Source organism: Sceloporus undulatus, chromosome 3 (assembly GCF_019175285.1).
Source record: "Sceloporus undulatus isolate JIND9_A2432 ecotype Alabama chromosome 3, SceUnd_v1.1, whole genome shotgun sequence".
In the NCBI taxonomy this organism is placed as follows: domain Eukaryota; kingdom Metazoa; phylum Chordata; class Lepidosauria; order Squamata; family Phrynosomatidae; genus Sceloporus; species Sceloporus undulatus.
Genome location: NC_056524.1, coordinates 271,975,444 through 271,991,736, shown reverse-complemented (window position 1 = coordinate 271,991,736; position 16,293 = coordinate 271,975,444). Strand labels below are relative to the sequence as shown.

The window sequence follows — 16,293 nt, the reverse complement described above, 5'->3', positions numbered from 1 at the left end:
AGTGCAAGTGTGTGCATCATCTAAACACCATGCCCCAGACCGGCGAGAAGCTGATCTATTTGACCCGTCTGTTTTGGGCCTTGGTGCTAATGCCATCGCTTCACATCTGGCTGTGGGGACATAGTCAGTCTCGTCTATAATCGTGCCTGGTCACTGTGAAGTGTGCTGGCTTCAGGGGTTTTTCATTAAGTGGGGAGTCTTTGGACATTCTGGCAAGAGGAAGGGAATACCAACCCCTGCAAAAGGACATCTGCACACATAAGGGATACTCTCATGTATGCATGTCCCTAGCAGAATGCCAGCCTTAGTTAGATGGGTTGTACTTCTTTGTATGGCCAGAGGCCTTGGGCACTTATATTTGAGTATGCTGGACTGAATTCAGAAGTAGGGTTCTTTTTTTCTTTCTTTCTTTTTTCCTTAATTGCCTCACAAACAGAAATTGGATGAATCTCCGAGATGCTGAAACAGGAAAAATTCTCTGGCAAGGAACAGAAGACCTCTCCGTCCCTGGAGTTGAGCATGAAGGTACTGTTGGGTTTTACTGTGTGTCTTGAGTCCAAGGCATCGGAGTGGGGTGGGGACAAGGTTCTTCAATGAATAAATAAATAATAATAAAATTTTTATTTATATCCCGCCCTTCCTACGATCAGGGCGGCTTACAACAGGGTTAAAAACAACAAGCCATATAATACAAAAAGATTAAAATACAAAAACATAAATCATACAATAAAATAACAGACAAAAAGCCCCATAGCCCAACCTCTTGGCCACGGAAGAGGAGGGAGGCCCACAGGATTTTATTCGGGGAATGCCTGTTGAAACAGGAAGGTTTTTAGGTCCTTCCTGAATTGGGCCAGGGTGGTAGACGAGCGGAGCTCAATGGGCAGCGTATTCCAAAGGGCTGGGGCAGCCGTGGAGAATGTCCTCCGTGCGGTGGAGGCTAACCTAGCCCCAGGCACCTTCAGTAGTTGCTGCCCAGATGTTCTGAGGGTGCGAGGCGGAATGTACGGGGAGAGGCGGTCCTTTAGGTATCCTGGGCCCAAGCCATTTAGGGCTTTATAGGTAATCACCAACACCTTATATTGAGCTCGGAAGCGGATGGGCAGCCAATGGAGGTCTTTCAGCACCGGTGTTATATGGCTGGTCCTGGGAGCACCAGTGACCAGCCGGGCTGCCATATTCTGCACCATTTGCAGCTTCCGAGTTTGGTATAAGGGTTGCCCCATGTAGAGTACGTTGCAGAAATCCAGTCTCGAAGTTACCAGAGCATGTACACTGCTCCCTCGGGTTACGAAATTAATTCGTTCCGCGGCCGCTTTCGTAACCCGAAAAGCCTTCGTAAGCCGAATTGCCATAGGCGCTAATGGGGAAAAGCCGCGTTTCGTGCGAAAAAGCGCCGAAAAGCACCAAAAAAATTTTTCGTAACCCGGAACAATTATTTCCAATGGGATTTTTTCGTATCCCGGAAATTTCGTAACCTGGGTATTTCGTATCCCGAGGTACCACTGTACAACAGTTTCTAGGTCCCTCTGGGCCAGGTATGGGTGCAGCTGGCGAATCAGCCGAAGCTGATAACAGGTGCTCTTGACCGTCGCATTCACCTGAGCTGTCAGGTGAAGCGACGAGTCAAGAAGCACCCCCAGACTGCGCACGGAGTCCTTCACAGGGAGCGTGACCCCGTTCAGGACAGGTGGAACCACTGCCATTCCTGGATTCCTGAATGCATGAAACACATTTGGAAAATCCATTTCTAGAATGATTCATGCAGCAACATAGGAAGCTGCCACATCCTCAGCTGGAGCATTGGTCCAACTTAGAACACAGGTATTGTCAAGTATTTTTGAATTTTAACATTTTTTAAATTTGCCTTTTAAACAGAATGCAAGTGAATAATGGTACTGCACATAGGACTAGTGAAAGTAGTAAAGGAAAGTAAGCACCAAAGAGAAATACAAAGTTGCTGATACAATGCATTAGTGGGTAAATCAATTGTCATAAGCTAGAGAAGGGGTTTCGGTTGATGGAGGAATGTGTTGTTGTCAACACTGATTAGCAGCAGTGGCTTTCCAGAAGGGATCTCAGACTGAATTCTTTCGCAGCCCTGCCTAGAGAGTCCTAATAGTCCCCTATCCAAACACTCTCCATGCCCGGCCTCTGAAATCAAGCGAGGTGGAGCGTGTTCAGAATAGTGAGGTGGAAAAGAAAGCATTAAAACAGTGAATAAACAGTTAAATAGTAATCAGTAAAAAGAGCAGAATAAAAAAAGTGACATGAAACATTTTGTCAGCGTAAATGGCCTCAGCAAATTGAAAGGCTGTTGTGTACTGTCTCCTTGAGATGATGGATGAAGCACTGTGTGTGTGTGTGTGTGTGTGTGTGTATGTAAGAGAGAGAGTAAAAGAAATGCGTGGATGAATAAATGGAAGAGGATCACTGTATGATGCATGAATGAAGAGAAGAGGAAAAAGGAACCACCACCAGTATATGTCTGGCAGGCACTTCCCCCAAGACAATGCAATGTCCAATTCCCAATGCGTCATCTGGCCCTGTACAAAAAGCATGAGAAAAACAACATGAGGAGGTTTCAAGACCTCCTTTGGAGGTTTTTAAAGAAAGGCTGGATGTCCATCTGTTGGGGATGCTTTGCAGAATGGGGTTGGACTGGATGGCCCTTGGGGTCTCTTCTAACTCTATGGTTCTGTGATTCTATGAATTTCTGTGCATGTTTCACAAAGTGTGTCTGTCCTGCCTGGAAAGGCTTCCACGTGACTTGGAAAAGTACTGTATATACTCATGTATAAGTCTGGAAATTTAGGTTAAAAATTGACCCCAAAAATCTGAGTCAACTTAGCTACGGGTCAATGTAAGTATTGTATTTTAATACCCTAGAAGCATCCAGCCTTTAGTATGTGCACAAATAGTTATGCCTGCTGGAATTTTGCAAGTTCTTTGGCCCAAAAACTTGCCCCCAATTTATATATGAGGTTGATGTATAGTCAAGTATATATACAGTAAGACTTCTTGCTACACAAACTGGAGGCAGTTGTATCTTACTGCTGTCTTACAAGGCACATGCCTAACAACTGGGGTGGACATCCTTTTTAGTCCCATAGTCCACATTGGGTGAAGGAGTGGTTAGAAATTGCATGTCAGTGGGTTCTAGTCAACCAGCCACAAAATTAAAAGAAAATGCAAAAAAGGGGCAAATCCTTGAAAACATTGCATATGTAATAGACTGGCAATTTCTCCCACGTGTGCTAGAGATTGGTGCCATGTTGGTATTATATTGCTACAGTTCATTCATTCTTTCTTGAAAACTTGAGAGGGGCTGGCATCCAGTGGCTCTGTAGCACTGCTGTAAAACAAGGGCTTCCACTTTGACACAAAGGAATGCACAATGCCTTTTAAAGCCCAATTGCACTTCTGAGAGCGTGGCTTGGCTTCAAAACAGGGTACGCTCTTTGTTGCATCTTGTTTTGAAGAAAGAGTCCTTGTTCAGGGTTTGCATTTTTTTGCAGCTGCTGTGTTAACTTTAAAGGAACAGCCCTTCCTTTTCACTGCTGTTGTGCCACTTTAATTATAGTGTGGTGGAGAGCTTTTTGGGACATCCACAAAAACAGGTGGGAAAGGCTTTGTGTTGCCCACCCCGGATAAAGGTCTTACCATTGGCATGATGGTACAAACACTGAATCACCCTAAAGGCCTCTATCCTCCTGTTTCTCACAGCGATCAGCTTTTCAAGAGCATCGCAGTGGCTGTGATGCTCTTGGAAAGCTCACAGGCCAGAGACGAGAGTAAGAGACCTCTCCTGCTGTTGCTCCCCAGCAACTGGCGATAAGAGAAATACAGATTGCAATGTGTAGCCATCATGAGTAGTAATTGGCACTGATAGCCTTATCCTTTATGAATGTACCTATTCCCCTTCTAAAGGTCAGACAAATTGATGGCTGTCATTGTATCTTGTCCTATCCAGTGTGCTGTGTGCCTCCCTTTCCCTCTTTCATGTGAATCTCGCATCATTATTTCTAGTCTTACAAGTGAGGGAGGAAATGCCCCACAACCCACCATGCATTTCTTCACACTGTGCATTGTTTTGTACAGTTCTATCCCTTTCCCTGCATTACTTTTTCCTTGCTAAACTATCACCAGCCATTGTGCCCTCTATTTGTAGAGATTTGCTCCAGCCTCCCAGTCTTTTTCTGAACATTAACGTCAGCTTGGCAAGTGCTCAAAAGCCGCAAGGCGTTTTTCCTTCTAAAACCAGTGAAGGGTTGGAAGAGAAAGCCAGTCGTTTCACATCAGACTTTAAAATGTGCTCGCTTTCCTTTAGCAAATACATTGCTGGGTTCCTGATAAGAGTTTGGAAAAAATTACATTTTGCTCTACAAATCTCCTTCAACTCTGAGGATTCTGAGAGTCCAAACAAGTAGTGTTTCCAAGGTGTGACAAAGACCACGTTCAAGTGACCAGGCTAGGTGTCAAGGTCATGGTTTACCTTTTCATGCTGAATTTGAGTTTATGCTGCTGTGTTAACTGGGAAAATGGTGCACAGGTAAGGGCTCCAGTTTCTTAACTGGTGCTCGGGACATTCAACGGTCACCCTTTCCCCAGATTACTTCTTCGCTTGAGTTAACACCAACCAAGGTCAGTAGTTGCTTCACAAATCACCTCAAGAACCTAGTTAGTAGTGATTGCTGCAGAGGTTAAGGAGCCAGGGCTATTGCATCGACTTCTGTCCTTCCTTCTTGGCCCGGAAGGGTCCCTCTGGATTCCAACACCCCTTAGTTTTTTGAAACTAATTGTTTTTAATGTTTTGTTTAGTTTAGAGAGCCAGCGTGGCATAGTGGTTTGAGTGTAGGACTACAACTCTAAAGACTAGGGTTCGATTCCCGGCTCGGCCATCAAACCCACTGGGTGACCTCAGGCAGGTGAAACACTCTCAGCCTTAGAGGAAGGCAGTGGCAGACTTGCTCTGAAGAAACTTGCCAAGAAAACTCCATGATTGGTTCGCCTTAGAATTGCCATAAGTCAGAAACGACTTGCAGGCACATAACTACAACAACACAAATTAGTTGAGTTTAGTATTTTGGAGTGGAGTGGAGTGGTGTCTCCTCCTTTGGAGTTTTTAAACAGACCAGATGGCCATCTGTCCCAGAGAGTGCTTTATGGTGTCTTCCTGCATGGCCAGAATGGGGTTGAATTGGATGGCTCTTGGGGGTCTCTTCCAACTCTGTGATTCTAAGATTATACATTTATTTTTGCTAAACAAATCTTCCCGTGCCCCTAGTGGGCATTGGAGGGGGGCAATTCTACCACATGTTGGCACCCGGCGGCCTTTTTAGGCCCATGAGAAGCTTTTTCCCAACAAAGAAATAAACAGAAGTTGTCTTTGGGTTTACTTCCTGGCTGGAAGACAGGTTCTCAGAACGTAAAATGGCCTTGTGATGGCAAAAATAAGGAGGCACTCCAGGGATGCAAGGTGGGCATTTTAAGCAAAATAAAAATGCTGAGGAGTAAGGTGAGCGCTGGCTCTCCATGGTCTCATGGAGGACCAAGGCAGCTCCCCAGCTTTAGCTGAGGAAATGGAAAAGAAACCGTTCATTATGGCCTTCTAATGATGAGGAATAGCTTTTCTTCATTAAACTACATCGTCTCCTAGCTCTTTGCGATCTTAATTGGTATTGACGTTTTGTTTCCATTTAATTTCTTGAGTAACTGATAGTTTAAAAGGCAGGTGACTTGTTGATGAGCCCTTTTTAATGAGCAGTCAGGGCTTTTATAACCAGCTGAGCACAGTCCTCATCTCTTAAACACCAATTCTCACTCATTTTAACTTCAGAAGGCCCAAAATGGGAGGGCATTTTTGACTAGCATCTATTCTAGTTCTGATCCCAAGCAAAGCAAGCATTGCCTTTGTACCCAGCCTTTCCACCAAAGAGAGAAGGACAGTGTATTTTGAGCTAACTCATTTGACGGGAAGTGTAGGTCAGACCAAGAAAAACTGATGAGTCCCACATCATTCATTTACCTTTATTTGTGGGAGCTGTACAGGTATAGGTCAGTTGATAAAGTAGATGGATTCCTAGGCATTGCTTCTTTAATAGAAAGTTTGGTACCAGAGGTAAAAATAACATGGGAAAAATAGAGAGAGTTTCCTATACAATTTTATACATGGATTTAAGCATACACAGTTTGAAAATGTTCCAAAAAAGTATAAATTTACCTTGATGTTCCATTTTTTATTAGGGACACCATTTTGCTATGTCATTATACTTAATGGTACTTGAGCATACACGGATTTTGTTATACACGGGGGATCTTGGAACCAAACCCCAGCGTATAACAAGGATCCACTGTACCACAAAAAAGAAAAGCAGTTCAACATGTACCCTTTCTTCAAAAACCGAACAAGATACAAATGAAACAAACAGGTCTGGTAAGCCTTGCATAAGTAAGGGAAAAAAAACACATTTTGAACCTTCAAGAGACCACTAAGTAGCTTCTTCCAAAATATATCCAAGAATGAGGTTGTTGTGTTTTCCCTCCTTTCACCAGCCTTCACTGCTCTTATGATTTCCAGTTTGGGGTCAATAATCCCATTCTTTCCCAGCACAACAGCTTGTGTCTGCCTAATGTTGTCTAATACACATTTTTAGATGATTTTAAATGTTTTATGTTTTATTGTAATGTTTTTGAATTTTTTTTTACCTATGAGTTAACTTAGATCCCTTCTTGGAGAAAGGCAGCTTACAAAATAAATAAATAAATAAATAAATAATGCTGCAGCCCAGCACTGAAAGTTTGTGTCTAGCCCTTCCTCAACATCCTCCCAGTGCCAATGCTGCTAAAAAGCTTTCAGCTAGGCAAAGGACAAGGAGAAAGTGGCAGATTTGAATGGTGTAAGAAGGGCCTGCTTTGTTAGAGGCTTTGCTAACTGAGATATGCCTGTGCTCCAAAACCTTCCCATGCTCTCAGCTGGGATATGTTGTCTTGCTTTTAAGCCTAGCGTGCATTGGTAAATTACAGGGACTCCCCAGTCATTTTTATTAAAATATAATCAGTGCCTAGCAAGCTTACTACTAGGCATAAGGAAGAGTTGGCTCCTTCTGCTGGTTGTCCAGTGCTTTGTCCCCCCCCCCCCCTTTATGTAGCATGCGTTAGGCTTTTGGCCGTCATAAGAATATTTGCGAGTATGTTTGGAAATGTGCGGCCAGATGGAGGCAATGCTCTGACAAGCCATTAATCTGGCTTTACCTCCCCCCACCCACCCATCCACTTTAGCTTTCCAGATCCCTTAGTCTTATATACACACACACACAATGCTTTTTGCAGAAAATCACAGTGCTAACCTGCTTAACAACATGCATGGGTTGGATGCCTTATGACAGGGGTAGGCAACCTTTTTGAGCCGGGGGCCGGGTTGCTGTCCCTCAGACAACTGGGGGGCTGAAGCCAAAAAATAAATAATTAAATAATTTTTTAAAAAAAATGAAATAAATAAATAAATCGGGACAAATGTAGGACAAAATTTTCAAATGGAAGACACACAAAAAAATTTGCTGATTTTAAAATAAATGTTAATATAAATGCATATTTCTGAGGCTTCTATAGACAATTGCCCCCCTTGCCCGCCGCTTGCCCCCCCCTTGCCCGCCTCCTCCTGATAGGCCAAAGGCCCCACGCCCTCACGTGAGAGGCCAAAGGCTCTGGCGGCAATCGGCGGCAGGACCAGGCGGGGGCCGGTCCCAAGGCTTTGCCGGGCCGCATCCGGCCTATGGGCCGCAGGTTGCCTACCCCTGCCTTATGAGTTATGCCCTAGCTAAAAAGCTAAAAACATCATTAAACCCCGTGGAACAGCTTCAGCAGTGACGATAATTTCAGTCCACGTTTCTGTTGTCAGACTCTTAGCTGATGTAATGCCCACTGGTACCTGATCATTAAAAAGCACACATGCTAGCCTTGAGTTCATATAATATGGATCCAGTTGACTCCAACTTAGTCTGTTGTGGGCACAATACTTAAAATGCTTTGACTTAAATCCAAATTGCTGGTCCCAGCTGGAGTAGATGTGTTGAATCAATGGGATTTGCATACTTGTTGACTTTGTTGTTGCTGTTGTATGTCTTCAAGTCATTTCCAACTTATAGCAAGCTTAAGGCAGGCTTTTCTTGGTAATATTTGTTCAGAGGAGGATTTCATGGCCAAGCAGGGAATCGAACCTTGGTCTCCAGAGTCATAATCCAGCACTCAAACCACTGTACCACGCTGTCGTACCATCCCATAAATGATTCATTTAGTGTTCTCTTGTTGGACTAGGAGGGATTGCAGCTCCCAGTGTTTCTCCCCATTGGCTGCACCAGCTCAGCATGCTGGAATTGCATTCCAACATCTGGAGGGGCATGCAATTTCTGCCAGTGATTTTGTGTTCTGACTTACAGGTTTAGGCTGACATGGCATTTTACTGTTTCCCCCTTCAGCAGATGACATGTACATTTCTCTTAGGACCATATGGCACCTCTCTTTTCAATATCTGCATGGTCTGGAAAGCTTCAGTCCTCAGATCTGCATAAATTGAGCCCAATGCCATCACTAGGGTTGGTGTCACCCAGTGCAATAACTCATGGTGTCACCCTTACCCCATTAAACTCCTTCCATACCACACCATATTAATATCCTTAGTAATATTTTTTGTACTAATGTTACTCGTAAATCTTAATTCATATATATATATGTGTGTGTGTATATATATATGTGTGTGTGTGTGTATCTGAATGTAAAGTCAACAGTTATGACATAAACAACTAAAATTAAAATTACAACTTTAAATTACAATAACATACGCATAGCCTAAATGTACTGACATGTACATAGTTTCATGTGGTCAAAGTTACAATTTGATAAGATGTGATGTTTTTTAAGGAAATTTTTTAAAAATATTATTTTTTAAATCCTAAGGCCTCTCTTTTCTCCTCCCACTGACCTTCATCCCACTCATACCATCTTTTCTACTGGGCTCCAACACTTTAAAGAGACAAAGACGAATGCCACAGCCCATTTCTGCCCAAAGACAGATTTTGGGGCGCAGCGGTGTCACCCCACCTATGGTGTCATCTGGTGATGCCCCTAGTGATGCCCCTAGTTGAGCCTAAGTTTCCTCAGGTCTTTTCCTACTTGGACATATGTTTCATGAGGGAGAAGCTGAGGTGATCCTTAGGAGGGGTTTTCAATAGCTCAGCAACCTATACTTAGGGGGCAAGTACAGCTCCCAAGAATGCAGCTGCCATGCTGGCTGTGGGACTTTGAGTGTTGTAGTACAAAAGAGTAAGTTTTAAGCCTTGTGGTTTTCCTGTCTTTTGCCTCCAGGGAGCCTTTTCCCACCAGGATGGCTTGCCATGAAGCTGCTATGCATTTCAAAAGATTGGGAGGGTGAGAAGATTCACAGTTTGTAGATAGAATAGACCACAGGTCCAAAGCCAGGAAGAGGATGCAATAGCAGCAGCTGCTGCCCAGATCATGTGATTGCAAAGGTGTGCCATAATGGCTGCTCTACACTTGTGTTTTCTTTAATTGGTGTGATTGTGACTCACATGATAATGTCCCAAGTCCCTAAGTCGATCTTCATATGGGGCTTGGTTCCCAGATCTTTTACTACCTTAGTTGCCCTCCTCTGGACACGTTCCTTCTTGTCAATTCATATTCAGATCTGCATCAGGGTTACTACAGCTTAGAGGTTCTGGTAACTAGTTCAGAATGTAGTAGTAATCTAGTGTAGAAGACATTTTATTGTTGATACTGCTAAACAACTATGATCATTGGCTTTTTGTTACATTCCAGCCAGCAAGCCACAATTAGATCCCAAAGTCACTTCTACCCACTCCTTTCAGAACATGCTGGTCAGCTAAGTGCTGCACATACCACAACCACAGCATATGTTGGTGCTGTTCATGGAAACTTCACCATGGTTGCTGGTCTCCTTGTTAAAGAGTCCTGTGATGCCCTCCCAAAAGAGCACTAAATGGGAAATTGCAGCCTTATCCACCAAACAGGTTTCTGTGAAAGTCTGCTCCAGTTTTTGCATATAAAAGCCCCATGGGCAAAATCATAGGGTGGGCAACATACAGGCTTCAGACTCTTGGCTGCCCCGATCCCAGGATTTTTTTCAGAGCTTCCTGGTTGCAGCTGCCAGAGCAAGCCCAGTACCAAAATCCAACAGCTTAATGAAAAATCTTTGTCCTTCTTCCCTTTCAGAGCCTGTCTGCAGGGCTCTGTGATGCAGAGACATTCTGACACCCTCCTACACCATAAGAGACCATGGTACCTGTTGCCAAGTTTAAGTGGCAGCAGAAATCTTTGTGGCAGACCCACAATGGGATGGCAGCACCCATTGAGGGAGGGCCCACATTGGAAAGTTGCCTGTCCTTGTTGTAGTTTAAAGCCCAAAGTGAAAATCATCCAGACACTCACATTGGTTACTGATCCACAGACTGCATGTATGTGTATTTAGATACTTTGGGCACATCGGTGGCTAGGAACCAGAGTGGCTTTTCTTCCTGCTGCCATATGCTTCCTCCCTTGCTAATTTAGAAGAATTTCTTACCTTCTCCAAGAGAGCAGATAAGTGTCCAGTCCAAACTTGCTTGGGCAGAAATCCGGCAGTTGTGTGTTTGCCTGTGCTTGGGATGCAGTGTTTTCGACAACAGGGTTTGTTTTGCCACTTGGAATAATGATCTTTCTTTCCCCCCCCCCCCTCCTCTTTCTACTAGCTCGTGTCCCAAAGAAAATTTTGAAATGCAAGGCTGTATCTCGGGAGCTGAACTTTTCATCAACAGAACAGATGGAGAAATTCCGTCTGGAACAGAAAGTGTATTTCAAGGGACAGTGTCTAGAAGGTACAGTCCTATTCTGGGGGCAGGGGGAGGGTGGACGAGAAAGAGAGAATGGGTTGCATGGTTCTCTACAACGATCAAAATGTTCTTGCTGCAACTTAGTAGGCCAAAATACCTGCCTATCTTTTCCTGTATCAACCTCTCCCAACCTGCTGTTCTCCAAATTGGTTGGACTTGAGACACATCAATCTCATTCTAGTTGACCAGTTGTGGATCAGATGTTTTGCATTGGAGCATAGTTTAGTGTTAGGGGGCCCAGGAACAAAATGTACAAATGGCCCATCTTCCCATGCATGGTCACAGCCACTATTTTGCTTGTCACAGCAGAGACTGGGGGTGAGACATGCTCCATTGGCAGGAGACCTATTGCTGTGCCCCTCCTGAACCAATGATCAGGTGAACTATACCCCTTGTTTGCATGCAGATATTAATAGGTTTCATCCATGGCTTTCAATGGATGCTGAGGACCACCCAGTGCTGAATAAAACTGAATGGCATTGCCATAGGAATTTTACTGGCATCTATGCATGTAGCTCTTTCAATACATAATTGTGAACATTTTCTGTGAAATTAAAAATCTCACCTCCTCTCTGTGGTGATGGAGTATAAAGTGTTCACTACTGCCCCCTTGCAAGGCTGGAAGTTGATTACAGTGGGGCCTCATTATCCACAGACTTTCCATCCATGGATTTCAGCATCTGCAGATGGCAAGCCCGCATTGTCCCCAATGGTGGCATTTGCATGTGGCTACACCGCCATTAGGAACTTCAGGTTGGTCCCTGTCCTGTTGTCCCTAATGATGGCACAGTCGCATACCTGTGCCATCATTGGGAACAATGGGATTTGAGCATCCATGGATTTTGGTATACCAAGGTCCCACTGTACTGTAGGCAGCATATTTAGAGAAAGTTTATGAGAATGACCATCACAAGTACATTGGTTGGCAAAATCTCTTGGCTGTCAGGAGCAAATTGTCAGAGCTAATAATTCAGGAATAGTCAAGCAGGACTATTGGTGGTGGTGGTGGTGGTATGTGGCTTCATGTCATTTCTGGCTTATGCTGACCCTAAGGTGAACCTAATGGGGTTTTCTTGTTCAAAGAAGGTTTGCCATTCCTTTAGCCTGAGGCGGAGAACATGGGACTAGCCCAAGGTCACCCAGTGGGTTTCATGGCCAAGCTGAGAATCGAACCCTGGTCTGTGGAGTCATAGTCCAATATTCAAACCACTACACCTTGCTGGCTCTGAGCAGGACTACTGAAAGCATTTGTGGGCCAGGAGAGCTGATTTAGCACACAGATTGGAACTAGTCAGTCTCTTGTTTCCATGGGCATTGACAGGGCAAGTGGTGTTTTCATTTTATTTTTATATTATCTATCCACAGATCTCAGAGCAAATACAATAAGCAAAACCACTTTTTCAGCAACCTAAATAATTTATAATACCATTCCTTCCCCTTCCTCTTTTTTCAGAATGGTTCTTTGAGTTTGGCTTTGTGATTCCCAACTCCACAAACACTTGGCAGTCCTTGATAGAGGCTGCTCCCGAGTCACAGATGATGCCTGCTAATGTTCTAACGTGAGTTGCTGCATGTGAATCCTTGGGGAGCATAGACCTTGGCCAGAGCTATCCGAAACCTGAAGGAGGATGGACAGGGTGGGTTGTGGGCTGCACCTCTGACACCATCAACTTTGAAGCAATGTCTGCTCTCTGGTTCAAGGGATCCCAATGATAAGTGGTGTACCCTAAGTCAGTTATGCAATTTGCATGTCTCTGCCTAGTTTAAGTTCATAAGGGAGGAGTTGCAGCTTTGCAGGACATTTAAGGACCCCCATCTGCCTTTTGGAAATCTTCCTCTGATCTCTCTTTCAAGTCTCTTTGCTTGCCGCCAAACTCATGCAGTAGGTGAGTTTGGTCTCTTTAGCATTTTTTCTCTAGCCATGAGGACTAGAAATTTGTTACTTTAAAAATAATGTGTAGTTCTGAAATAGTGTTCAAAGCATGCCATGCCCATTCTCTCAGTGGTCCTCACCACAGTTGTGTGAAGGAGTCTGGAAATGTGTTGTCACAGGAGAGGGAAAAGCCCAATGAGCCCTAAAGCAGAAATAGGAATAGGTCCACCTGCCCACTGTTATTGGACACTGTTATTGGACTATCAAGGATGCCAAGAGAATGCTGAGGTGTCAGTAAGGGGCAGAAGTGTGTGACCTGCATAGTACGCATGCTCCAGAAATGTGACCTGAAACATTAGTGACACCGTAGCTATGTAGAGACAGGACACTTAGTGATAGGAATGTATATATACTTTGATGTCTGTTCTTTTCCTTTGTTATTAGCCTTTCCATTCACTAGACCACTGGCACCAATTTGTTGCAACAAATAAAACGAGAGATTCTCCTCCTCTCTTCAGTGTGTCCTGACATATTCACACCAAGGCTAAAGAACTCTTATTTTTGTGGATATCATCAGTAGGTCACTGAATGCACTCCAGCACTGAGTCTAAACTCAGAATAGATCTGTCTTATCACTACCTTAGAAGCCTTTAGGAAGGCACTCAAAACGGATCTCTTCCGGCGGGCTTATCCACCGGACTCAATATAAAGGTTGTGACGATTGCTCCACTCCTGACTATGATTGTTGGCTATTGATGAATTGTCATTTTAGAGAACTAATAGGAATGTCGGTTAATTCAGTATTAGTGTTTTATTGATCTATTTTGTATTATTGTATCATTTTTACTGATGTAATCCCACCTCGATCCTTGGGAGAGGCAGGAAATATAAATATTTAGGTGCCACCTGCCACCATTCTTTCTGAGAGGCCCTCAGGTAGCTATGATCTTCAGAGGATGCTTGGCCAACTGTCTGCCAGCAGAAATAACCCTGGACTGTCAGCTTCTTGCTTCTTGTATGTCTTTATCTGACCTCCTTTCTTTTCCTCCTTCTGCAGCGGGAATGTTATCATAGAAACCAAGTTTTTTGACGACGACCTCCTCGTAAGCACTTCCAGAGTAAGATTGTTCTACGTTTGAGAGAAGGCCAAGACGGGGCTTGGGCCTGGTTTAGTTCCCCCCACACACACCTGGTTCCTGGTGCCGAATCCCCACCCCACCCAAAAACCGTGTCAAGTGGAAGACTCTCTCTCTCTCTCTTCCTTTAGGCGGCAACAGCTCAGCTCAAGTTGTGAACTTTGCCCATCCGTTCAGTCTCTCTTCCTCCTGGCAGGGCCTGGTTGAGCCACAAGATGGGTCACCATCCCCTCAAAAGTCAAGGGGCAGGGGAGGGAGGAGGACTCTGTTAGAGACCCCAATAGGGCCAGCAAATGGGCACGAAGGATCAAGATTTGTAAATTATGTTTAGTTTTTTTAAAGAAAACAAAATGCTTTGTATATCCCTTAGTACCCCATTCTTGGCAGGTGGTACATATCACCTTAGTTCATCATTGTTTGTTCTTAAGTTAACACCCTTGCTCCCCTCCCTGTTTTCGTTTTCCTTTCTTTAATTCCATCCGTAACAGATTCAGACGTCATCCCTGGTACCCTTTGCTCCTTGAACTTGTAAAATAGACTGTGATATTATTACATAATGTAATTAAAATAAATTTCTGAATTAAAAAAAGCAAACATTCCTACCATTCAAGGCTCAAGTGAGATCTTTTTTTATTATCTGGAAATCATCCTTTTGTTTGGAAACCTCTGGGCTGATTCTGTCCTACAGGAGCAGCCACAATGAATGAGGAGAGCATGCAGACCCTCATACACAAGGAGGGTGGTTGTGGTCATTCGGGATCTGGTCATCAACCTCCATTGTCTCCATCACCAGTGGCCTTTAAAAAGAGGTTGAAGGAGGGCTTGTTGGTTTTTTGATTCTTCATGAGGTAGGAGATATAAGCAGGAGGTATCCTAAAACTCTAGACCTTAAAAAAATGACCACTCCAGGGCTCAATGCAATGTAAATGGCCATCTTTCCACCACACTTCCCGAGACATGAAATGGAAATTTTTCTGCAGATGATTTCCAGAAGAGATGATTTTACAGACACACACACGCACACACACATAGTGGTGTGGGTTGTGCTGTAATCATTTTTAATGTACAGATTGAGTCTCCCATATCTGAAATCTGAAATGTTCCAAAATCGCAAACTTTTTTCAAGCAGGGGTGACTCTCTGTATATTCTAGCCAAGCTCAATGTTCCTCCCTAGCTGTGCCAACCATCCCTAGCAGCTGTGCCACATTTTGTACTTGGGCCATCTTTCCTGCTGTCACTTTTGTTATTATCTACCCTTGAGTCGATCTCGACCCTTGGCGACCCTGTGGCTGAGACATCTCCAAGGCTCCCTATGCTCCACTGTTCTGCTCAGGTTCTGCATATTCATACCCATGAATAGAGTTCATTCATCTAGCATGCAGCCTTCCTCTCTTTCTGCTTCCGTCCACCTTTCCTAGCATTATTGTTTTTTCAAGTGAGTCATGGCTCCTCATGATGTGTCCAAAGTATGACAGCCTCAGTCTAGTCATCTTGGCTTCCAGAGAGATTTCTGGCTTGATCTGCTGTAGGACCCATTTGTTTGTCCTTTTGGCTGTCCCTGGGATCCTCAGCCCTCTTCTCTAGCCCCACATCTCAAATGTGTTGCTTTTCCTCCTTATCTTCTTTCTTGACTGTCTAGCTCTCGCATCCATATATAGTAATAGGGAATACAATGGCTTGTATGATTCTAACTTTTGTGCATTTTAGAATCTTTTCTAGTTTTTTCATAGCCACCTTCCCATTCTTAATCATCTTCTGGTTTCTTGACTGCAGTCCCACTTTGATCAATATTTGATCCCAGTATGAAAATTATTTTATTATTTCTATTTCCTCATTGCCTAGGTTGAATCTGTGTACATTTTCTGTGGTCGTTATTTTTGTTTTCTTTATGTTCAACAATAAGCCTGCCTTTGAACTTTCCTTCTTGATCCTCCTCAGTAGTAGTTCACTTAGAACCACAGTAGTAGTTCACTTAGAACCTTCCACGGAACTGGAAGGGATCCCAAGGGCCATGTGGCCCAACCCCATTCTGCCATGCAGGAAGTCACCATCAAAGCACTCTCGACTGATGACTCCCAGCCCTGCAAGGCAGCATTGGCAGAGGGTCTACTCTGGGTAGGATTCAAAACCATACCTGTGTTGGTCTGGAAAATCAGTACGCAACAGGTTCTTATAGTATCCTTGATAACTGAAAGATAGAAGTTGGTAGCATGGGCTTTCATAGACTTGAGTCTACTTTCTCAAATGCATGTGGTGGAGTGGAAAGCTCAGGACAAACATATAGCAATCTGTGTGTGAGAATGTCCATAAGAATACACAATGTTGTGGGTGGGGAGATGAAGTGGCAAGTTCAGTTGTAATGATGGTCGCTGAGGAACA

General features: G+C 44.0%; 1 protein-coding gene across 1 annotated transcript; it reads left to right on the top strand.

Annotated features, from left to right (window-relative positions):
- Nucleotides 1-385: 385 nt before the first annotated feature.
- Nucleotides 386-14,518, top strand: PDE6D (phosphodiesterase 6D). The gene is made up of 4 exons (XM_042460445.1): nucleotides 386-525; nucleotides 10,764-10,889; nucleotides 12,358-12,463; nucleotides 13,835-14,518. The coding sequence occupies exons 1-4, from the start codon at nucleotides 444-446 to the stop codon at nucleotides 13,914-13,916; spliced, it is 396 nt and encodes a 131-aa protein (XP_042316379.1). The 5' UTR covers nucleotides 386-443; the 3' UTR covers nucleotides 13,917-14,518.
- Nucleotides 14,519-16,293: the final 1,775 nt, after the last annotated feature.

Bases quoted from the DNA above. Each gene is read 5' to 3' on its own strand.
- PDE6D (XM_042460445.1), top strand. From the start codon at position 444: ATGAATCTCCGAGATGCTGAAACAGGAAAAATTCTCTGGCAAGGAACA. The intron at 10,890-12,357 runs GTACAGTCCTAT...CTCTTTTTTCAG, and splicing joins CAAGGGACAGTGTCTAGAAG to AATGGTTCTTTGAGTTTGGC. The intron at 12,464-13,834 runs GTGAGTTGCTGC...CTCCTTCTGCAG, and splicing joins ATGCCTGCTAATGTTCTAAC to CGGGAATGTTATCATAGAAA.